The sequence below is a fragment of the Heterobasidion irregulare genome (assembly GCF_000320585.1).
Source record: "Heterobasidion irregulare TC 32-1 unplaced genomic scaffold scaffold_09, whole genome shotgun sequence".
Classification (NCBI taxonomy): domain Eukaryota; kingdom Fungi; phylum Basidiomycota; class Agaricomycetes; order Russulales; family Bondarzewiaceae; genus Heterobasidion; species Heterobasidion irregulare.
This window is the reverse complement of record NW_009258205.1, coordinates 1,035,388-1,057,737: the sequence shown is the minus strand read 5'-3', so window position 1 is coordinate 1,057,737 and position 22,350 is coordinate 1,035,388. Positions and strand designations below refer to the sequence as shown.

At 50.8% G+C, this 22,350-nt stretch overlaps 9 protein-coding genes across 9 annotated transcripts; 5 read left to right on the top strand and 4 right to left on the bottom strand.

The window, feature by feature from the left end:
* Window positions 1–413: 413 nt before the first annotated feature.
* Window positions 414–2,684, bottom strand: HETIRDRAFT_454139 (uncharacterized protein; the record flags this gene model as incomplete). The annotated part of the gene is made up of 5 exons (XM_009551803.1): window positions 414–913; window positions 966–1,032; window positions 1,069–1,639; window positions 1,703–2,244; window positions 2,676–2,684. The coding sequence occupies 5 exons, from the start codon at window positions 2,682–2,684 to the stop codon at window positions 414–416; spliced, it is 1,689 nt and encodes a 562-aa protein (XP_009550098.1).
* A 1,885-nt stretch (window positions 2,685–4,569) lies between these two features.
* On the top strand, window positions 4,570–6,281 carry HETIRDRAFT_388181 (uncharacterized protein). Its single transcript, XM_009551802.1, has 6 exons — window positions 4,570–4,721; window positions 4,774–5,024; window positions 5,083–5,139; window positions 5,198–5,417; window positions 5,481–5,687; window positions 5,750–6,281. The coding sequence occupies exons 1-6, from the start codon at window positions 4,608–4,610 to the stop codon at window positions 6,020–6,022; spliced, it is 1,122 nt and encodes a 373-aa protein (XP_009550097.1). The 5' UTR covers window positions 4,570–4,607; the 3' UTR covers window positions 6,023–6,281.
* Window positions 6,282–6,442: 161 nt separating this feature from the next.
* HETIRDRAFT_325323 (uncharacterized protein) lies at window positions 6,443–7,846 on the bottom strand (the record flags this gene model as incomplete). Its single annotated transcript, XM_009551801.1, has 6 exons — window positions 6,443–6,494; window positions 6,558–6,601; window positions 6,664–6,982; window positions 7,059–7,448; window positions 7,527–7,641; window positions 7,723–7,846. 6 exons carry the CDS (start codon window positions 7,844–7,846, stop codon window positions 6,443–6,445), a joined length of 1,044 nt encoding a protein of 347 aa, XP_009550096.1.
* A 1,082-nt stretch (window positions 7,847–8,928) lies between these two features.
* HETIRDRAFT_107700 (uncharacterized protein) lies at window positions 8,929–9,253 on the bottom strand (the record flags this gene model as incomplete). The annotated part of the gene is made up of 2 exons (XM_009551800.1): window positions 8,929–9,017; window positions 9,067–9,253. The coding sequence occupies 2 exons, from the start codon at window positions 9,251–9,253 to the stop codon at window positions 8,929–8,931; spliced, it is 276 nt and encodes a 91-aa protein (XP_009550095.1).
* A 729-nt stretch (window positions 9,254–9,982) lies between these two features.
* HETIRDRAFT_325575 (uncharacterized protein) lies at window positions 9,983–12,093 on the top strand (the record flags this gene model as incomplete). The annotated part of the gene is made up of 9 exons (XM_009551799.1): window positions 9,983–10,102; window positions 10,162–10,320; window positions 10,375–10,576; window positions 10,634–10,734; window positions 10,784–10,818; window positions 10,875–11,045; window positions 11,109–11,164; window positions 11,218–11,279; window positions 11,350–12,093. Coding segments are annotated over 9 exons (1,650 nt in total), but the record flags the coding sequence as incomplete, so codon positions are not given.
* A 2,542-nt stretch (window positions 12,094–14,635) lies between these two features.
* HETIRDRAFT_325003 (uncharacterized protein) lies at window positions 14,636–15,344 on the top strand (the record flags this gene model as incomplete). The annotated part of the gene is made up of 5 exons (XM_009551798.1): window positions 14,636–14,676; window positions 14,731–14,790; window positions 14,912–15,006; window positions 15,072–15,096; window positions 15,158–15,344. The coding sequence occupies 5 exons, from the start codon at window positions 14,636–14,638 to the stop codon at window positions 15,342–15,344; spliced, it is 408 nt and encodes a 135-aa protein (XP_009550093.1).
* Window positions 15,345–15,979: 635 nt separating this feature from the next.
* On the bottom strand, window positions 15,980–16,825 carry HETIRDRAFT_325316 (uncharacterized protein; the record flags this gene model as incomplete). Its single annotated transcript, XM_009551797.1, has 4 exons — window positions 15,980–16,233; window positions 16,290–16,424; window positions 16,479–16,608; window positions 16,673–16,825. 4 exons carry the CDS (start codon window positions 16,823–16,825, stop codon window positions 15,980–15,982), a joined length of 672 nt encoding a protein of 223 aa, XP_009550092.1.
* Window positions 16,826–16,975: 150 nt separating this feature from the next.
* Window positions 16,976–18,967, top strand: HETIRDRAFT_411258 (uncharacterized protein). The gene is made up of 6 exons (XM_009551796.1): window positions 16,976–17,063; window positions 17,136–17,357; window positions 17,418–17,571; window positions 18,319–18,445; window positions 18,504–18,609; window positions 18,658–18,967. The coding sequence occupies exons 1-6, from the start codon at window positions 17,043–17,045 to the stop codon at window positions 18,706–18,708; spliced, it is 681 nt and encodes a 226-aa protein (XP_009550091.1). The 5' UTR covers window positions 16,976–17,042; the 3' UTR covers window positions 18,709–18,967.
* Window positions 18,968–20,102: 1,135 nt separating this feature from the next.
* Window positions 20,103–22,126, top strand: HETIRDRAFT_325784 (uncharacterized protein; the record flags this gene model as incomplete). The annotated part of the gene is made up of 11 exons (XM_009551795.1): window positions 20,103–20,253; window positions 20,307–20,410; window positions 20,467–20,502; window positions 20,560–20,788; window positions 20,844–20,971; window positions 21,020–21,037; window positions 21,095–21,145; window positions 21,209–21,334; window positions 21,388–21,542; window positions 21,598–21,670; window positions 21,734–22,126. The coding sequence occupies 11 exons, from the start codon at window positions 20,103–20,105 to the stop codon at window positions 22,124–22,126; spliced, it is 1,464 nt and encodes a 487-aa protein (XP_009550090.1).
* Window positions 22,127–22,350: the final 224 nt, after the last annotated feature.

Here is a 22,350-nt window from a genome sequence, read left to right as displayed (position 1 = left end):
CAGTGAAACTTTCAGGTCCTTCAGATAGATCCTGAATACGGGTTAGTTAGACATATCACCAGCTCAGATGTGAAAGAAGAGGCGCGAAAAACGGGGTGTTCCAGGGTGTTCTCGTCCTGCGGACATTGATATCTCACCGGTCAGCCATTCTGGTATGGAAAACCTTGCAATGTAATCCCAAAGTCTACAATTTGTAACGACTACAAGTTCACAAGTCTACAGGCTACAAGTCTCAAAGTCCATTGTTTCAAAGTCTGGCACTACCTCCTCGGCGGTCAGCCCCAGATAAAGGAGCGTGATGGAAAGAGATTACCATGACAAAAGGAGAAGAAGTCGCATAGGCAGAAGCAAGAAGAAAAGGAACGGGATCGCCTCGCCAGCGTCCCCGATGTCGTCGTGTATCGATGTCGAACCTAGGCCGTGGTCGGGTAAAGGTAAGAGTCGGGGAAAGCCTTCTGAATACGTTCCTCAACCCAGTAGTATGGCGACGCATAGGTAACATCGGTAGAGTCTGTCTGGCCAGTGCCACCCGTGAGGATGCCAAGGATGCGACTATTGGCATCAGCGATGATAGACCCAGAATCCCCGGGGGCGGAGAAAGCACCGTCATCATGGCTGTACGAGTAGATGGCTACCTCCATGGACGTAGAGTGGATATTGTAGTCGTCGTATTCCCGAACGAAGGATTCGATACTGGAAACGCGACCGATGGTTACGCCGGTGGTGTTGCCGTTCTTGACAACGATGAGACACTCTTCGCCGTTCGCGTCGAGCATAGTTGGGTGACGTAGCTCGTCTTCTTTGACAACACCTCGAAGTTGCAGGAGGCCGCCACGCGGATATTTGAAGGAGGTGCGGGTCTTGACGTGAGGACGCATCTTCATGACGAAATCGGCGGGCATCATTCTGATTCCTGGACATGATAGTCAGACTAGACAACCTTGGTGAGATAGATCGAAATGTACCGAGATAAATAACGTTGCCCTTGAACTCAGTCCAGTCGATCTTCTCGTGGTGTAGCTTAACAAGAGCCTAGTCCTCTGTGAAGCATTTATCACCAACACCGACGGAAATCGGAGGGGCATGGAGGACATGCCCCAGTGTGCGTTGGTTCTCTATGCTCCAGAACCTTGTGATCTTGCCGTGGAAATCGCTCAGTGCCTCTATCGACTTCTCTGCTTTCGCCAAATCGTTTGTATGAATGTCCCGCCCATCGGTTACCGTAGCGTCCTCGCCGCCAACGGCCTCCCCCAAACCCTCAAGCTCGTCTTTGTAATAGTCAACCACGAGAGCCATGCACTCAATCTGGACCATGATGGACTCAAGCGCGCTGTGGTAGGCCTTGTTGCCGAGGAGGGTGTCATCGCGACAAGGCGAGCTGTTAGTCTTGCAGGCGTAGAGCTCGTTACGATATTCGCTCGGCGGGAGAACAACATGGCGGGCCGTGAGGAGGACCCGATTGCGTCCGCAGCCTTCGCGGAGGTAGAGACCACCAGTGCCTTCGAAGTGAGGGTAGGATTTGGGAGCGATTTGGAGACCGAGTGTGGGAGTGAATGGGCTGCGAACATCGGCGGTTGGGTCAACGGAGGGGACGTATTTGAGGAGCTGGCACGCCAGATGCATCTGCAGCTGGAGCTCCCTTCGTTCTCAATGCTTCTGAGACGAATCAGACGCAGATCTTCTTAGTTGCGGACCGGCGGACCGGGTGAAAACCGATTCGCGGAACGCGATCTCAACGCCAGTGATCTCAGACTCTGCGAGAATCTGCTGGCAGTGCACGGCCGCGTGTTCGGCGTCCTTGCAGGAGAGAGTCACAGGCATCACACCCACCCAAAGGAAAAGGGGACCGGCTCCCTTTCCGACCTCAGCGAAGCGGACAGGGTCAATGCTTGTCCACCTGAGGCCAACAGAATCGAAGTACTCGTAGACCTGTTTACCTAGCTCACGCCACATGCGAGCGATCGGGTGGTTGCAGATGGGTCTAGCCTCCCTCGGCACGCGCTGAGCCTCGGGGCCAGTAGGTCTTGGCCAAGGGTCCCTTATGTGATAGATGGAGATGGGGTTGGAGGGCAAACCATAGTAGTCCGAGTGGGTTGCATGATACAAGTTAGAGCCTGTGGGCGGGTGAAGAGGATTTGCAACATCCTTTGTGAGATCAATATCTGCAACCACGGGGGTGGAGGGAGGGAGAGATCCAGCGTTTCGCTCAGCGATGATAATGCATTTGTTGATGAACTCGTTTGTCTTGGAAATTCACTGGAATGAGAGAGCAAAATAAGAAGTGATTACGAGGACATAAAAAACAGCTAATGGGCTGACTAGTGAACGAGTAGCTGGCTGAGTGAGAAGAAGAATACAAAGGTAAGTACGAATACTTATAAAGATGCTGTAGGATACCTTCACGAGGGGGAAGAGAGCAAAGCGCCATATTCATTGGGCTCGGACGCAGCCGGCATTTCAACTTCCGCTGCTCTCACTGCTATGCTCCGACAAAAATGAGCCGTGCTCATTTAGAGTCCGATCGACAGCTCGTTCCGCCTGCAGTGGTAAGCACAAGGCTACTAACCCACTGTTCGCAACCTACCCTAGAACCATTTGGTTATCAGCGTGTCTGACCGTTTGTTGATATTCGCTGTCTTTAACAAACTAACTCACGCAGGCTCGCTGAAACGCACCAAGCGCATCAGCCGACTTATACTAGTGAGTTTTGATGCATTCTCAATCCTCATTCTATCACCCAAAAACAATTGAGCATCTCCATCGTGCGCAAAATTCGCAGTGTTTTTAATACTGTAATATCTCCGCGGCTTCCTCACCTGGCGACGTGTTCACCTCTGGCTCTCGATGTCGAAATTGATGACCCGTTTGAAGGTGCTGGACTACCCTGTTGATTGTCCCCGGTAAATACAACATTGCCTAACGATTTCTCGACGATACAGGATCAGTTTTGGCTGCGTCTTCAAGTTATTGCACGCTCTGGCTACTGCTCGTATCAGACCACCTTGGCCTCATACGGTGAAGCTACATCAGGTTGAAGGCGAGCACGGAACCCATCTCCTGACCTATCCTGACCCACCAACGCATTATTCGAGCGAAGCCTGATATAAGGACAGCCTGTCTGATGGAATGCTGGCAATGGATCGAATCAAACGAGATCATGCTAGTCTCCCAAAGGCAGTAGCGTTGGCGATTCTCCATCAACCCCTGACGTGGTCTCTCGATATTTCACTTATACGGCGTCATTGCTTGAACACGAAAGTATCTCCTGTGTTCTCTCTACCCTCGTATCGGTAGTCCGCTTCTTCGTCAACATTCATCAAGAGGCGTTCCGCAGCATCATTGTCGATCTTTGTACAGAGTTCACCGGGATGGAATAGGCTAGGCTTGACCACTGGGCCATAGGTTCTGCACCGCCGTCGGCGTCATAGGTGAGCTTCAAAAGCATGATCCTATCAGTATTGCTGACGAACTTAAGTAACCTTTCGAACGAGAAAATGGTCGACATGATATGGTAGTAGCAGTGATGCACAATAGGTTGTCTACTACTCGATGACAACTGCCAGCGTGACATGTCTATCAGCCTGGGCTGTTGAAGGACAGCTGCTATACACGCTCAATTTGAACTGCTTGACTCCCGAAAGATGGTCAGATAATTATAGGTACCAGAAAGCTCTCACCCGCCCTGTTCAAGCGCTCAAGACTATGAAATGATTCGGCTGGTTCAATCCTACATTTCGAGACGAGTTGCAGAAGTTGTTGTCTTCATGGCGCTTGCTGAATGTGGATATATATAGGTGAAACCGATCATGTATGGCTGATAGATTCGAGCCTTATTCTTAATCATATAGAACTCACTTGATCCGTGCTTGATCCGACGCATCGATGCAGTTGTACAGGGTGCCATCATGAGCTACATGTTAAAGTTGTTCTTTACCTTTCTTCGGGACTGCAAGAATTAGCAATGGCTATTTCCCGGATTGATCTGAATGCGAGCTTGCTTGCATCTTCACTATCTCGACTGATGGCAATCTCGTTGTATCCACCTGTTCAATTCATATCCTGCGTCGCATTGAACGACGCCTCGTTGCAACCACGTCTTAGAACAGCATAGCAAACAAAGTTTGGTTACAACATGATGGGTATCCGTGAGGTAAATGAGAAGGCGCCAACATATCCGTGGATCGTGGGTGCCATCACGCTCGACAGACCTTCCTCGTGCGGCGGATGCTTACATACTCCTGCGCCTTTGCTATGGCTTCCCTCCGTGCGATTACCCTCTCCCCATCCTATCTTTCGTGCTTGTCTCTTTCGTTTGTCTGAACGCTGTTCTGAAACATGACGCATCATTCGACAGCCGTCGTTCAGATCAGAAAAACGCGCTCCGACTGGTGAGGCTCAGTCGAGTCTTCGTCAGCGCCTCAGCGCTTCCGCCTCGACTCCTCCTTGTGATCGGAACATGTTGTACATCCAGCCTCCCAACGTCTGGCCCGTATCCGGAGGATGGCCGTGGATGACAAATTAGTCTGGTCCAGGTCATATATAAGGCTGCAGCACGAATGTTGTGTGTCCAGTCTTCCCTCGATCCATTCACCCGCACCAACATCGAAATGTCTCTCCCTACTCGCAAGCTCGGCGGTAAGCAGGTCAACTCCATTGGCTTCGGTGCCATGGGTCTTTCTGTTGGCTACGGAGAGACGGGCTCTATCGAAGATCGTTTGGAGGTCCGTCAATTCAATCCCCTTGTTCTTTCATCTTAGGCTTAAAGAATTCAAGCTCCTTGACGCCGTATACGCGCGTGGTTGCAAGTTCTGGGATACGTCTGATGCTTACGAAGATAATGAAGAGCTGATTGGGAAGTGGTTTGCGAAGACGGGCAAGCGCAAGGAAATCTTCCTCGCCACTAAATTTGGTCTCGCGGACAAGACCCGCTTCCCCAACGGCGACCCTGACTACGTGAAGGTCGCTTTCGAAGATTCCCTCAAGAAGCTGCAGACCGATTACGTTGACTTGTACTACCTTCATCGGTTCGTCTTTATTTGTCAAAATTTCACTTGATCGAAGTACTGATGAGATTGTGGACAGCGGTGACCCGAAGGTCCCGATTGAGAAGACAATTGCTGCCATGGCCGAGCTCGTGAAGTAAGTTGACTATTCCCTTCGTCGCTGGGACACTTACGCATTTTTATTGCTATCAAAGGGAGGGCAAAGTCAAGGCTATCGGTGTCTCTGAAATCTCTGCTTCCGCTCTCCGTCGCGCGCATGCCATCCACCCTATTGCCGCGCTTCAAGTGGAATACTCACCTCTCTGTCTTGACGTTGAGTTCGAGAAGTTGAACCTTTTCGCCACCGCAAAGGAGCTTGGCATTGCTATCGTCGCCTACTCCCCACTCGGTCGCGGCCTCCTCACGGGGTCTTTCGTATGTCTCCGTCGCATGTTGTAGGCTTGTCGCGGTGCTCAGTCACTCTTTGTTTGTGTACAGCGCAAAGCGGAAGACGTGCCAGAAGGTCATTACGCCAAGTACATTCCCCGTTTCAATGCGGACAACTTCCCAAAAATCGTCAAGTTGGCCGATGAGTTTGCAGAGATTGGCAAGAAGCACAAAGCCTCGTCTGGTCAGGTCGTGCTCGCATGGCTGCTTGCTCAGGGCGACAACGTCTTTGTCATTCCTGGTACCAAGAAGGTCAAGGTACACACCCTCAGCCCATTGATGACGTCATTCTCTTGTATTGATTATATTTTTTCCCTCAGTACCTTGAAGACAACTTGGGCGCCGCGAAGGTTACTCTCACAAAAGACGAGGTCAAGCAGCTCCGCACTCTTGCCGAAGAAATCCACAAGACGGCCCCTGGAGAGCGGTATCCCGGCGAGTTCAACGACCTGTCCTTCATCGACACACCAGCGCTCGCTGAGGGCGAGAAAGTCGAACCCGTCGTCGTCGCCTCATCCGCGTCGCCCAGTGGCTCGTCGTGGAAGAAGAGCATCTCGAAGAAGTTCAAGAGAATATCGAAGGTCTTCAACTGACGTGCCGCCTGTTCCGCGCGCCGCGCAAGGGAGGCGGTAGGGGAGCATTATACCCGGCGATAATCCACGTCATCATCTCTCGCTCGTTGGTTGATGGAGCTTTTGATTGATGCTTCGGCTGATACCGTTTTATACCACGTATTCTCGTCTCATAGTGCTAATTCAATAGTGTTACTTTTCCAAACTTCAGTGCACAATGTTCAAACCGTGTCCGAGGGATGCCGAAACTACATTCAATTGATCTCGGTTTCGATTCCGAGCATCGACAAGATATCATATAAGCAATGAAGAGATCAGACTACTTTACATATCAATTCTACTTCGTCAAGAAGAACAAATCCGATGCTTGGCGACTTCCAAACTCAACTTCAGTACATCCTACACGCGCCCTTGTTCAACAGTGCCCCAAACAGGGTATCTTCAACTTTGTTGGACATTTGTGGTTGCCTCTTTGATACGGTACTCCCAGTATCTAATGAGCGCAAAAAAATTGAGCATCACTGTGAAGCCAGTAGAAGAAAATATATGCACGAACTTTTTCCGGATCGTGTCGTGCTCGCTTGCGAGGGAGGTCCAAAGCTGTCACGAAGCCGAAAGGCCGACTGAACATCTGGCAATCAATACTCGATTGTCAAGCTCACCTCAACGGCCCTGCTGAGCCCATCTTTGCCCTCGGCCTCGTACACATCCGCCATGAACTCGAGAGCCGCCACACACGGCAGCTTTGCACCTTTCGATGGCGCCGGGTTTTCTAGGTCGAGCACGTCGTGCTCGCTACCTTTTTCCTCGGATTCACGCTCGTCTTCGTCGTCGTCATCTTCCTCCTCCGGAGACACGGTGTAAAGCTTGGCGAAGGAAGACTGTGTCGCATATGGAGTGTGGGTATGGTCGAGCACGCCTCGGAGGTAGTTCCACGCAGACGCGTTATTCGGCGCTAAGGCTATTTTTTCCTTCGCGAACCTAGATCGCCGGAGCAGTCAACAGGCGACGGAGAGAGCATCAGCGGAGAAGTGCAAAAGAGCCGCCGGGCACCCACACCAACTCCCGCCTGACAGCCTCTTCCGTCTTCGCTCCGCCCCTCTCGAACAGGACGAAGAACCGATGGTGCCACGCCGAGTTATTCCGCACATCCTTGTCCAGCATGCGCTCCACGAACGCGATCTCACCCTCCCACATCTCTGCGCGATCGAAGTGCGCGAGGACCCACTGCCGGTAGCTCCACGTGTGGTAGTTCTTCGCATCGACGGTGAGCGCGTTCTCGACGAACGGCAGCTCGGGCGCGGGCTCGTTGAGCAGTGTGACGAGCAGCCGGCGGTGGTGCCATACTTGGTATGTCTTCAGGAAGGACTTGGTGAGCGCGTTGGTGAGCGCGAGCTCGGCGGCGAGGGAGGAGGATGTGGCAAGGAGGGTCTGGTAGCGGTATTGCCTATGATGTGGAATAGATGTGCACATGCAGAGATCAGTCATCGAGGGCATCCCGCCAGTGATATACGAGTGAATCTACCATGCAGAATAATGTGCGGGGTTAAGCCTGATAATCCTCTCCGTCAGATCGAGAACGCGAGGACTCATCTCCCCGGTCTTGACAATCCCCCGGAAATAGTTCGCCGCGTCTTTGTCTACCCAGCCCAAGATGTTGTTGTATAGATCAATACACACGCAGACACGTTGCGATCAAACGTATTTTGGGCACGACTTACATTCCTCGCTATAGAAAATCGGGGCTAAAGGCGAAACACCGTCGTATTGTTCTATAGGTACCACATCCGACCACTCTGGTCGTTCTGAAAAAAGCAATGGTTGCTCAGTGGTGACATCAACCATGGAGAGCCCAAAGTGATAGTTGAGGGTGAGAAGGAAGATATGGTACAAGCTAGAGAGCGGCGTTGCACGTTGAACGTTGAACGTTGATCGCGACTCCGAGTTGCCAGCCACCCCGCACCCCGTACATCAGACCAGCATCTCGAAATCTCATCGACATGCACAGAATTAAATTGGGCTAACTTGGAACACCGCTCGTTCTCGGTGCGTGCTTTTCATCTTTTGTATTCGACTTTCTGAGGGTCGGCGTCTAGGATACTGACTCTTCAGATCCATATATACTACGTTCGAATCCAGCGGCCCACTTGTCTCTCAGCTCGCTACACAAGGGAAGCTCGCGGCATCCTTCGTGACAATCACCTTACCGCCGGACACAGTCCACGTTGGAGGGTAATTGAGCATTCTGTCTATTGGAGAGCTTCCGCGAGGCATGAAAGCGGACAGCCTGACAGGGAGTGTCCTTGCGCGGGTACATCGTGCACAGCTCAGGGAGGTTTGCCTACTCCTGTTGAATCGCCTAACGAGGTTAGTGATCACTGCGATGGGGGTTTTCTGAGATCCTCTGCTAATACGTTCCCACAAGATGTGTGCTCTAAAATGGGAAATGTCAATCGATGACGTGTATTTTGATGGCCAAAAACTGTCGAAAACGAATATAATTTCATCGAGGATAACCTTGTCTGTGTTTGTCGATGCTGTCAGTTTCTTCGTTTACTGCGAGCGGTCTCACGCTTTCTAGAGGAATTCGTTGATTCGGAGCACAGAAGATGTTGCTCAAGCAGTGATGAGTCACATACCTGTGCAGGGAGCTGCAGGGAGGCGCAGCACACGCTCCTATACTCTCGCTTTCAAATTTGACGGGAAACTGCTTAACATCGACCTTCGTGATTTCGGCCCGCAGACGTATATTCGTCTCCGTAGCTGAACCTATACAGAAGACAGCTGTTCTGTGGACGCAGAGCCTGTTCTCGGGGGGCAACAGGCGTGAATATACGACGAAGGAGAGAACAGGAGAATAAAAAGAAGAGCGGGACGGACTTGGACTGCGCTTCGTAGGAGACTTGAAGGGTGAGCAGGGAAAGCTGTCACTGAAGTCGTTGCAAGCAGAGATTAGCGAGGGCGAAGGAGGCGGTGAGGCTATACGATGTGTCCTGTAATGTCTGGAGTTCGTACTCTGGGCACGGGGTGTGAGCACGAGCTTGGGTGTGTCCAAGAATGCTCACCTGGGTAAGAGGAGACATTGGCCGACCGCGTAAGATTGGTGACGACGGCGACGGAGCCGAGCAGCAGCGATGCTATGTGTGGGACGTCATGACTTGCTGTGGGCAAGGGCGACTGTGTACTACTGGGTGGAGGGCGTGGTTTATGTCTCGCGTAATGGGTGCGTCTGCGGCGTGCACAAGCAGGCATTCTGGCTCTGCAGCGCTCATTCGTCGCCTAGCGGTGGTCCTTTGGGTCCATGCGAAAGCTCATTATCATAAGTACGTGCCTACACCCAATACCACACACTCATCACCTCCAGCATTCCGCCACAAGCACACCAACACCCGCCCTGCACCCATACTTGCTCCGACACCAGCTCCCCCGCCTTCTTGTGTTTCTGGGGCGCCGCAACACGGTCGAGGTCAAGATCGAGAACGTCAAGAATCAAAAGGAAGCAACTTGGGAGGGAAGGGTGGAGGGAATGAGCAGGAATGAGGACGGTTTGCCGTTCTAGACGCGCATCACTGAGGACAGCAGTTAGGGAAGCACTGTGCGCTTGCCTGTGCAGCGCCAGCGTGGAGCAGGGTCAGTGTAGTTCCCGGGGAACTTCCGGACGCGGTCACAGTACGCAGGAAATTTGGATATGGATTCCCCCAGAAATCGACAAATATGGAATAATCTGAGACCGATTATTTGGATGACGACTCTCAGTCAATTCACGCTCCTCGACTTGTTCAATGCGGCGCCTCGTCAATTTTAGCTTTGGCAGATCGCCATGTGAGTCGAGCAGGCCTGATGTGGTGGGCCTTCTATCCCCAAACAGCGCTCGGTGTTCTGTAGAGCCACCACGACTAGGATGACACCGCCAGCCATCTTGATTGTCCGCCCAGCTCTCTCTTTAACATTTCTCAAGCTAATTCTCGTTTGGAATTCTAGGTCGGCGGAGGACCGGCAGGTCTCATAGCAGCTCTAACGCTACGAAGGAACGACATACCAATCCGTATAATCGACCGCAGAGATGCGTTTCCCGAAGCGATCCGGGGGACATCCATCCAGGTGCGTACAGCACGAGCAGAAACTGGTCATATATAGTGCTGACACTGCGAAATTTTCAGCCTCGAACGCTGGAGATACTAGAGTCGCTTGGGGTATTAGATGATGTCATGTCCATTTCGACGCCGCCCTACATGATGGCTGTGCATGGCGTCGGAAAGGAGATCTTACAGGAGATCAAGTGGGCTGACGAGGTGGATGAGAGTCCCGGGATACCATACGTGAGTGATCTTCTCTATTTTACCTGGCAGTGCTTGATACGTCGATGCAACAAGGTGGGTCCAATCAACTTACACCAATCTATGTTCGAGAATGTTTTGCGAAAGAATCTCGAAAAATTGGGCACTAAGGTTGAGTTGGGTGTGGAACTGGTCGGGCTCGAGCAAAGCAAAGACAAGGTCATTGCGCATATCAAGAGCGAAGAGGGAGATACTGCGCAGGCATTCCAATATATTATCGGCGCCGACGGCGCCAGAGGTATGGTTTCAGATGACAGATGCCCCCATCGAAACTTAACATTAGACTCCGAATCAGGATCAATGCGTAGATTGCTAGGCCTTTCGTTCTTAGGGGAGACCAAGGAGAGCGACAAGATGTTTGTCGCTAACGTCGAGTGCACAGATATTGACCGCACGGTAAATACTTTGATCGGAGGCATCGACAGTATCTCATTTTTCTTCGTAGCATTGGCATCGATGGGGCGAGTTTGGTGTGAAGATGTGCGTATGTTATTTGCTTCGTGGTCACATAGTGCGAATGACAGAGCGGATTGTAGTTTCTTCATGAAGCCGGTGCCGCCCGCACCTACATTCCATATCCAAGCTATGGGTGTCGAGCTTCCTATCCCCGCTCCTCAGGACGATGAAGGCATCCAAGCGATGTTCAACGACATCAGCAAGTCGACTGATATACAGCTTCGGAACACGTCATGGGTATCAGAATGGGGGTAAGAATTTTGCCTGTTCACGCATCTATTTGACCTGAATTAATCACTTGCGCGCCGTGACAGAGCTAATATTCGGATGGCCAATAAGTTCAGCGTAGGGCGTGTGTTCTTGGTTGGTGGTATGGTGTACTGTCCTCACGTTCTATTGAAATTGTACTCACGACTTCAACAGATAGCGCACACTGTCATTCTCCAGCAGGCGGCCAAGGTACCAACACAGGTGTCATGGATGCGGTAAAGCACCCTCTCCTACTATCACGGGGCATAAAATTGTTCCCATTCTCATTTTACCTCGTACACCCAGTTGAACGTGTCGTGGAAATTAGCCCTCGTCCAGAAACACCTCGCATCCCCAAGCCTTCTCGATACATACGAAGCCGAGCGGATGCCAGTCGTAGCTGAGATGCTCCATCTGACGAATGAGCTGCATCACTTGGCATTCAGCCGCATGCCCCCCTCGACGCTTGAGGCGGGTAGGAGCGAGGGCAGACCAGGCGATCCGATGTGGAGGCCCAAGCAGGGTCTACTGCTCGGAGTCAATTATCGATGGAGCCCAATTGTATTGGAAGGAAGAGAGTTCGAGGGAGAAGAGACCCTGGTAGAGAAGAGCCCATATGGGGTTGCGGGAGATATGATTCGAGCTGGCGACCGTGCGCCGGACGCGACGATATTGAAGTTGAAGCCGGTAGAGGAACAAACGAGGTTGTTCAAGGTCATCGGGGGTGGCAATTTGCACACCATCCTCGTCTTCGCTGGGCGCCAGCCGAGAGATCTGGGTGCTGAAGTCCAGGATATGATCAGGTATCGTCAGGCTGGCGTCGCCTCGATCAACCTGCTCGCCCCGTCCGCTTCGACACCTCAAGACATTCAGGACGTAGGTCGCTATGTAGACGTTGGAGGGGTTGCGTACGCGGGATATGAGGTGAGTGAGGACCAGACCACGTATGTGGTGATTAGGCCGGATGGAATGATTGGGGCGTATGCGACGAGCGTGGCGCAAGTGCATCGTTTCTTCTCTCTGATCATGTCTGAAGGTGTTTCGATGTGAGTGTCTGGCTTTCTTTTGGAATCTGTGTCAAGAATACATTCCCATGCACATCCATCATTTATTTCGTAGTGATTGAATGATTCCACTGCCTTCGTTTGTTGTAGGATAGTGTCCAGGTATGTACAAGTATATGAGTTTGGACCCATAGCCCTGATCAAATCTGGCTGGCAGTGAATACACGAGTCCGACGAGCCCTGAAAGAATCGTACATGCGCAACCTGTAAATGCCTAGTGCTCGCGTCACAACCATCACTGTCTCCATCACTGCTTGATTTCTGGTGACCACAAGGTAGATCAATCTACTCAGATGGAAGACAGGCAACAAGCGCTAATCCACGCGCGCCGTTTTTTTTGGTCAATCTATGTACGGCGGGTTGATCATCATGGAGTTTGAACTTTCGCGGTGTCTTGGAGTAAATATTCCTTTCCATTCGCGACCACGCTTGTAGCAAGTTGCGCCCTATGTGTGCAAAAATCATGGACCATATGAGCGCCATTGAGCTCCACTGATCTCCATTGAGATGCGGACCCATGCCATTGTGAGTTAATCTCGTCCATTCTTGAATCTCAACGCATCCATGAATTCATCGATATATATATATAGGGAGTGATGGTGTATTTGGTCACAGATCCTAGACGGACTGGCACAGAGTTCAGATTTTTGGTGCTGCATTGACTGGCTATCTATTGACTACATTTAACCTTATGTGAGTGGACAGCGCGGCGTCAAGTGGAGGATCATCCTTCATCTGTATACAGCAGACCTCCAACCGTCGCAACGAGCGCCCCGGAATGTCCGCGGTACATATACGCACGCCGTTTACCTCCCTTGCCTTCATCACCCCTCCCTTGCCTTCATCACCCCTCCCTTACCTTCATCACTCCTCCCTTCCCTTCACCATACATCGTATTTGTATATACTTCCGTCCCTTCCTCAGCTCTTGAATTCGTTCCCGCACCTCGTGCAGGACTCATGGCAGAGTCAGACGCAGCGATCGACGTCCGTGACACGTTTGGCATGCTAGTGATTGGCACGATTCTGGGGAGCATGTGCGTCGTATATTTCACGTGGGTGAGAACGATAGAACTGAATTAAAAATCCCTCTATATGGGGTTTACTTGTCCAAGATTTTATGGGATCACGTTGCTTCAAACTGGTCTGTCCAACATGATACTTATAGCCTCGGTATACGATTAGTGGTCTCATCTCAGGCTGCTATGTAGGTATCTTTTTAGGAAAACGCAGCCAGGAGCGCTTCCGTACCTCAGTCTTAGTACGTCATTAATCGCTTAATTACTCGCTCTGTCGGATACGCCGATGCCGTTCCCAATCATTTCAAAATATCTGGGAAGTGCTTTTGAGAGAATTAGCTTCATCAATGGACGCAGGACCAAGATCTCTTTGACTGACGTATCGAGTTTTAACTAGGTTATTGTCTTGTGGTGAGTACCGATACTTCGACTACTATATATACCAGCTCATGCTAGGACTCCAGTATCATGGACACTATGACTTGGCTCCTTGAGATGTACACCACCTGGTTTTACTTCGTCGTCAACTATGACAACCCTGCTGCGTTCGCGGAGCTATCTTGGTGCGTCTTCTCGTTGTATCGCGCTTCGATTGCCTTTGACTTGAGAAATTTGATCTCGACTACAGGGCATTGAAGGCGCGTCTGTTTCGAGAAACCACCAACTGTCTTCCCACAAATTGATATTCAATCGTTTCGTCCCTTGCAGCTCGAACCTGGCTTCACAGTGCGCCTTCCCTCCTCTCTCTCGCCCCACCTTGTTTTCATATGGTGTCCTTCACATATATTTGTGCTGGGCGCAGTATACTGTCGCATTTATCGCACAGCTGTAAGTTCACAGTCATTTCCTATCCATGATTTCGCTTACAGAGACAGTGTCAACAAGGTTTTTTATCGAGAAAATCTACCTCTGTAGTTTCTTACATTCCAAGATTCTGCAATTAACTGATTTTTGCTATGCAGTGACAAATCGCAGTATAATAGTTGGTATTACTATGGTCAGTCTGGCTATTCTTCATGACCTGCACTTTACCAACGCGGCATCATTCTTGACGTATAGGTTGTCCTGGCGTTGACTGCATGGGGTAAGTAAGAAGTGCTCCAGCTTCCTTCGTCTGCTCGCTATGGCCATGAACTGATGGATCGCCCTTCGCGTGCTGGCATGAACGGCGGTAGCACTGGGATTGAGTGAGCGTTTTGTACTGTATAGCTCATTTATGTCAGTATTTCTGATCGTTGCACACGCCTCGATGCAGCGATGACCGGTATAGTGTACATTCGCTCGCTCACGTCGCGCACTCCAAAAAATAGGAAGAATTGATCCACTATGCGACTTTCTTTCGGATGCCTTTTTTAGGTTCAAAATCAATACTATCACCTCCATTACCATCAACGTGAGTGCTTTCAGATTCTTGCATTGGTGTAAGCTATATGCTCATCTGTTTCATAAGCACGTAAATATTGCTCAAAAGGCACTCTCGACGCTGGTCGAGGTCGTGATCGCAGGCATCATGTGCTACATGTTCAAGACACGCCAGACAGGCATGGACAGGTGCGTCCATGGGCGCGCGTCATATGACTCAAATGCCGACATGTTGGACGACAGGACAGACAGCATGCTTTACAGGTTGATTGTATTCGCTGCGTCGCGCGGGCTTATCATGAGGTACGCCAAGCACTTTACCTACCTACCAATCAACAGATATTTTTTCGACTGATGGGTCGACAGCATTGTCCAGATTTTGTATACGATTGTGGTGAGCTGTCTATCGCGATTTCCTGCATAGTTGCATCCGTGTAGTCTTGACGGGAGACATTCGACAGTTTTTTGTATATAATGACAAGCTCTACTGGGCCGTGTTTCACTTTATGCTCGGAAAACGTGCGTCGAGTCGTCGAGCTTCCCCGTCCACTATCCGCTCACTCCCCTCATATCCTAACGCGCAGTATGCTCCAACTCAGTCCTCGCCTCGTACGTGTGTCGCCTTCTCATCGTGATCGATGGAATGACTGACCGGAGCCCTGCACCGCAGGCTCAATATCCGTGATTTCATGCGTGGGGATGATTCGTCAAATTACTCGGGAAGCAACAGCATCGCACTGAGCCCGGCTTTTGCCCTACGGTCGGGCTTTGGCTTCAGAAAGGTCACTGCCTGCTTCGTACTATGCTGTAATGCACCAATTCGTACTGACACTCATCTGGTCGCCAGCCTGACCTGATGCATGTCGTGCTCTCGAGAGACGATCACCAGTTTACAAGCTACAATACGCAAGACATGCAGCCGGCAGTGCGTTGCTCGAACCTTCATTATTTTTTACCATCGTGTGACGCTGACTTAAATAGGATCCAGACAGCGAAGCTAGTGGTATCAAGGTTGAAACGACTGTTTACCAACACAGGGCGTGAAAAATATTTGCATGTGTTGACTGTAAGATCCATTCAGCGTGTTATGTTGGAGTACTTAGAGTGCCTGTGCTACGAATCCTACGAGCTACACGATTGTACAATATGCTTGATTTCTTGGGTTTGTGTGTGTATGAATGCGAATTGTTCATTCATGCGTGTCCTCATGATTAGCAATTCTGTGTGGAGGGAGCGCATGTAGACGCTGACTGGAAACCTGGAGGTATTCCGGATCACGGATATGATTTAGACCAATATCATAGTACAGTATTGCTTCAAATGCCTAAGTTATGTTGATCTTGGAAAAACAACTGCGTTCGATGAACTCTCTGAATAAATGAATAAAAACAAGGCAAAGATCACGAGGATAATCTGCACATATCTGCACATACACTTCAATCATAGTCCAACCCTAAATAAGGACAGTTAGAGAGTCTAGACCTAGACGTTTTCAGCACGAGAAAGACGTACCTCCACCTTCATCGCCTCCACCTCCACCCCCGAGATCATCCATATCATCTCCCTCCCCATTGTCGAAGTAGTTCTCTGCATAGTCGTTGTCATACTCCTCGTCAACATCATAATCTTCTTCGGCTGCTTGCGAGCCGACGTCTGAACGGTCCGCATCAGACTTATCCGGGTCGTCGAGGTCATCTCCGAGATCGTCGAGGTTGACGCGTTTCGAAGAAGACTTCTTCTCAATGCCTAAAATGAAACTCATCACGATCTGAGCTGATAACATCGAAAAGATAAAGTGTTACCTTTTCGTCTCTTCTTTGGATTGAAGTATCCCTCGAACACGTCTTGGGGAAAGAAAGGCTGGTGGAGCTCTTTACGCTTCAGCGTGGGTCTCGTACCAGTGGATGGACGATATTTATCGGAATATCGTTCCAGTTCTGCGAACATTCATCAGCGCTGGGCAGCGCGCGAGAACGAAGAGGTTTATTCACCTGTTGATTTTGTATGTTCAGTAATATAGTACCGAGACGTTTTAAGGCGGATCGCAAACCCAATTTGCCGCTCACATATGGCTTTTTCCGCGTCCGAGTATTCGGTGAGCACGGGGAGCACTTCCACAGCCTACAGAGTCGTGCAGTGCGTTTGAGCATGTATTTTCTTATCTTTGGAGACACGATACACGTACAGGGTACAATGCACTCTGCTCTCGAGACATGGATTGAATATCTGCAAAGGTTAACCCCATCGGTGGGAGGTTGCCAGCGCCAAATCCTCCCCTGCCACCCCCTCCAAATCCACCACGACCTCCACCGCGGCCACCGCGACCGCCCCTCGACATAATAATGGACTAGTTGATGCAAGAGGGAGAAAAAGCAACGAGAGGAGCGGAAACGGTGTCCTGTGTACAAGGTTGACGGCAACTTCCAACTCCGACGAGACCAAATAAAAGAACACGACGCGAGCGATGCTTGTTTTCCACCCCCTCCTTGGTTCCCTCCTCATCAACCCACCTTCGTCCCCACTCTCTCAGCGCATACTCTTCGACTTCAGCCGCAATGGACAAGTCCCTCGACGAGGTCTGTGTCTCTTTCTGTCGCTATCTGCCATGTCCTTAAGTAATATCATCATTATTTACCACCAACGCGTAGATCATCTCCACCCGCCCCAAGGCCATCCGTCGCACCGCTGTCCGCAAAACTGCACGTCAACAGCTGCTCGGTTCCGCTGGCACACCCCCTGCCGCTCGCGCCCGCATTGTCCCTCACGCAGCCGCTGCCAACGGCACGAAGCCTGTTAGCATCGCCACCCAGCCTGCGGACAAAATTATCGTCTCCAACCTTCCACAAGACGTGAACGAGGTTCAAATTAAGGTCAGTTTCAACGATCATTCTGTGTTAGTTTTTCGCTCACACAGTTTTACCACGTTGTAGGAACTCTTCCAGACTACCGTCGGCCCCCTGCGCGAGGTCACTCTTCACTATGACAGCGCCGGCCGTTCCAAAGGCGTTGCCTCCGTACATTTCTCGAGAAAGGGAGACGGCAGCAAGGCATACCAGCAATACAACAATCGCCTCATCGATGGAAGTTAGTATCGGCTACATTCACTTTCAATCTTCCTCCTTATAGCCTATCCGTCAACCGGACGCGCACACCTTTTCCTCTTCGATGTGCAGTCCCTGACGGCTCGTTGCTTCCTACCGTGCCGGTCGTTCATCGTTCGTCAATGGGCTCGACTCCCTTCGTACTCCCCCAATCCTGATACCGTTGGAGCATGTGCGACATTTCCATTGCGTTCCACCCCTATCCATTTCGCGTGCTGTTCCGCCGCGAAGTCAAATGGATATCCTGTCGTCGCACCTTCGTACACGACACACAGCCTCACAGGTCTGATCACCCTCGTGAGCTGTTGAGGTCTGCTGAAGAGACAGAGGCGAAACCTTGCAGGGGCTCCCTGCCAGTAGGCCGGTTGAGCCGAGCATGGTTTTGAAGTGGGGGATGTAGTGGTAGCGAAGGGAGGGTTCTGGAGGAGGTTACGTTTGGGACGTCCGGAGTGACGACTTCTGCGATGCCACGTTCGCTATGGGCCGACCGTGGACGGCGACGCATTGGCATCACCGATCTCGAGAAAAGGGGCTTCAACAAGGTTGTCCGCACGATCGCGGCTTTGGTTTGGAAGCAACGCTGGACCTGTTCTTCGACAGATTGGCTCGTTCTCATTTCGTCGTCTTTTCTGCTCTTGCCTCGCCCATACTCTGAACGCCCGACTGACCAATGCTCTCTGCTTTCTCCCATCACCGCTTTGTCGTCTCCGCCCTCCGCCTCTTCCGCTAGAACGCCCGATGAAGATCGAGGTCGTCGTCGACCCATCCAAACTTCCTCCTGCTCCGTCTCTCGCATCCCGTGTGGCCCCACCACCTGCGGCTGCGGCTGCGCCTGTCGCTGCCTCTGCCCCCGCTAGGTCCGTGTCGGTGGCCGCTATGTGGTCGCAATTCGATGGCTTATATTCCTCCTTGTAGGCGCGGTGTCGTTGGTAGGGGTGGCGCACGAGGCGGAGCTCGTCGTGGAGGTCGTAGGAACGAACGACCTCCGAAAAGCGTTGCTGATCTCGATGCTGAGATGGAGGTTTGTGGACCGTAGCTCTCTTATTCCAGCATACTCATGGAGGCATAGGACTACACCGCCAGCAATGGCACTACGGCCCCCGCTGTGACAGCGGCTTGAAGTGTTTCTCTGCGGACTCTGCTATTTCGGGTTATGTAAATTTGTATTATTCTAGTCTTGCACACCATTCTTCCTTGCCTCGTTTCTGCTACTGCTCGTCGATACAGTTTTCCTATGTTGGTACTCTCCTCATGATCAATCATATACTGCGCTCGAGGCTGGTGTGGTCATTTGCCAAAATCTTTGCCAAAATACCAGGTTTCTATTTATTACATACACTGAGATTTTGGTATGTGCAACAAGCAATCATTTAGAAGATACACAGCGTGTGCGGTCAGAAACACTGAAGCAAAGCTCCAAATTTCCAGGGTGAAATTCCTCGGCCAAGTGCGGGCGTGAGATGACGAGCAGCGGCGTGACTCCTGTAAACTCATGCAGGCACTGTCGTATTAGTAGTTTCCCAAAGCCAGCAACGTAAGCGATTCTCCTTCAACCTCCAATGTAATCTCCGAATATCTGTCACTGCAGACCTCTGGACTTGAACATCTCGGTTCAGTCATGGCTGTTGGACAATATCGCACTCATTGGACCCGCATACAGACACCCAACGCGCGCCCCAGTGCCTACGAAATCATGGAGCGCCCAAAAGAGTGATATAAGTTATGTTCGTTCCACCTGTCCTTGAAAAGCATCCGTCCAATCTCAAGCTCTCAAGCACAAGGCTTGCCTGAATCTCGTGTAAGTGTGAACTTCGTCATCGGAGCAGCGTTTATGTATTCATAGTGCTGACATTGCGTTGATACCGCTGTCACTGACTGGTCTTATAATAGCACATGTCTACCTTTCGCGCAACATGACGTATCAATGCATGTCCCTGTTTCATGGGCTCTATGGCTGGGATTATACCTACCAGCCGATGCCCTGATTGCCAGTCTCTGCTGTACCATTGTGTTGGCTGCTCTCTTCTCCTGCGAAGGCGTGCGCTATGTGGTCGAAAAGGTCTGGAACACCAGTGAACCATCATGCTACTCTATTTCTATCACAGATGCTAAATAGTGGCAGCTGACGAGGTAAGCATGACGTTCATGAAATATGTTCATGGGAGAGTTGACGAATGCAGCTTCATATGTGTGGCACTTGCGACGCGGTAAGCCAAATCATTCCTTCATATCATCAGTGCCTCGACATTGACCAGTTTGTCAGTTCCAAGGTACACAACTCGAGCCCGCACATTATAACGCCTCAGTCAGCGCTGATATGCCGTCTAAATCCGCCTTTTGATAGTCCCAGGGTACAGTCGACTTGGAGACGGTACGATAGTAAGCACTGCGCTAAATGGGGCATTGTGATGTGCGAGGCATTGGTCGTGACTAGCTTGATGATGCTGGTCGGCGTCTGCATTCTGACGGAGTACCTTAAAAGCGGAGAGATCAAGGTGAAGTTTCTAAAATACTATGTCGCCTGGGAACATCCTCTGCTCGTCTTGGCTGATCGTCGTCGTTTTAAATAGCTTCGTTAAAGCTGACTCGAATCCGCCTTCAATTGTAGGCACTTGCCATGCCATCGCCGATGCTATTTCCCCCGAATCGAGCGTATATTATCCTGGTAAGACTGAGACGAGAACGTATCGCGCAGCCTGCTGATGCCATTGACTCCAGGGTCGACCAATTATACTAATGATGTAGAGCATTTTATGGTGTCGAGTAGCCAGAACGCAACATGTTCCGTTGAGCCTGGCAGTGTTTCCGATGTCGCAGTCATTGTGAGTTTTTCTTCTTCTTTACAACTTGGTCGTCGTGACCATCTCGTGGAATTTAGTTGCGATTGTTGGGGCAAAATCGGATACCCTTTGCAGTGAGTACATCGGAATGGTGAATAGAGGGTCAGGCATTAGCATAATGATGCCCCCAGGTGAAAGGTGGCGGTCATTCCTCGAACCTTGGCTTCTCTTCAACAACTGGCGTCCAAATCGCTATGACGAGATTCTCCGAAATCTTGTATAGTGAAGAGACCTTGGCAGTCGACATTGGCGCGGGGGTCCGTTGGGAAACTGTCTACACAACCTTGAATGCAATCAATCGTACCGTGTGCGGAGCCAGAGCGGCCGGCGTTGGCGTTGCAGGTCAAACTTTAGGAGGCGGTACGATACTCGCATGACTGTCCATTACCTCTAATTTGTTATCCTCATATTACAGGAGTGAATTGGTGGTCAAATCAGTACGGGGAGACTATTGATAGTGTGGTCGCATATGAACTCGTGTTGCCGAACGGAACTGTCACGACAGTGACGGAGGCAAACGAAGATCTTTTCTTTGCCCTAAAGGTGAGTTTTTGCCTGCCCATCAAACCTACTTGCTGACAACCTATGAAGGGTGGCTATAATAACTTTGTGAGTGTCGCACAGACTCAATGAATCTGACCAATGGAGTATTTTGTTCTTTGACAGGGAATCGTGACCAAGTTCTCGTTCCGAACGTACGAACTTGGTAAAATATGGGTGAGGACGCGTCAGAATTTCTCCCTTTTTGATCCAATTCACTTCTTACTCGTCTTCCTCCAGGCCGGGGAGCTACTCATTCCGGGAGAGTCGCAGAACGCTCTCAATACTGCCGTCGCGAATTTTTTCTCAAAAACAACCGACCCGAAGGCTACCATTGTCACACAATATAGGTATCTGAACTCTACCGTGAGTGGCTGTCTCGATATTGTGCATCGGGGCCTTGTACCGATCTACATCAGTTGAGCTTCGAGATTACTGTCTTCTACGATGGTCCGAGTCCACCAGCTGGCATCTTCGACGAAATTTTGGCTATTCCGAAGCTGCACGGCACTCCTGCCACACTCGACTTTATACAGATGCTAAACTTTGGAAGTCCTACCGCATCGGGTACTCGGTAAGCTTGTCCGTTTCTTTTGCGTGTTCCGTTGATGATCCTTATTCGTCTGCAGCTTTGCCTTTGACGATACCGAAGTTCAAAGCTTCTCGAAGTCATTTTTGGATTCCATCGCAAACGAGACTGCGGTATGTACAGACCGGTCTAATTTAATCTTGTAGCGCGACGCTTACTTCGTCGCTCATTGCTAGTTTGTAGGGCAGGCTCTGGAACCCCTCTCCGCAACTCTGGTCATGTTCATGATCTGGCAAAACCTTCCTGACTACCTATCACACGGTCTAGAGTCCGCTTGGCCTGCGGACCGCTCTTCATTCCATGCACCGATCAACAGCTGGGCTTTGTGGGACGATGCTGGTGCCGACAAGAGCATCTTGGCTGGCTTGCAGGCTGGCGGTGACCGCCTGGCTAGAGTTGCCATTGCGGAGGGGCAGAATCTCACGGGGGCATCATTGTATCCGAACATCGTACCAGCAGACACGCCGCTCCAGGCCATGTACGGCTCCCACATCGAGAGGCTACATGCTATCAAGCAGAGGTATGACCCTAATAACGTCATGGGTCTGGCTGGCGGCTTCAAGTTCTAACAATGTTCCGGTACGTAGTCGTAATCTTCGTCACTGCGATGCTCGACAATTATTCATTGCAGAATTCGAAGTTTGTAATTAATCTTTAATGTTCTGAACACGGTGTTTCCAGATCGCTTTCTGTGTATTGTGCTGTCAAAGCAAATGAACAAGCTGGCATGGTACTTCACTATTTCTCAGTGCCCCCAAGACGAACACTGTCACCTGCGCTCCACGCATCTGGT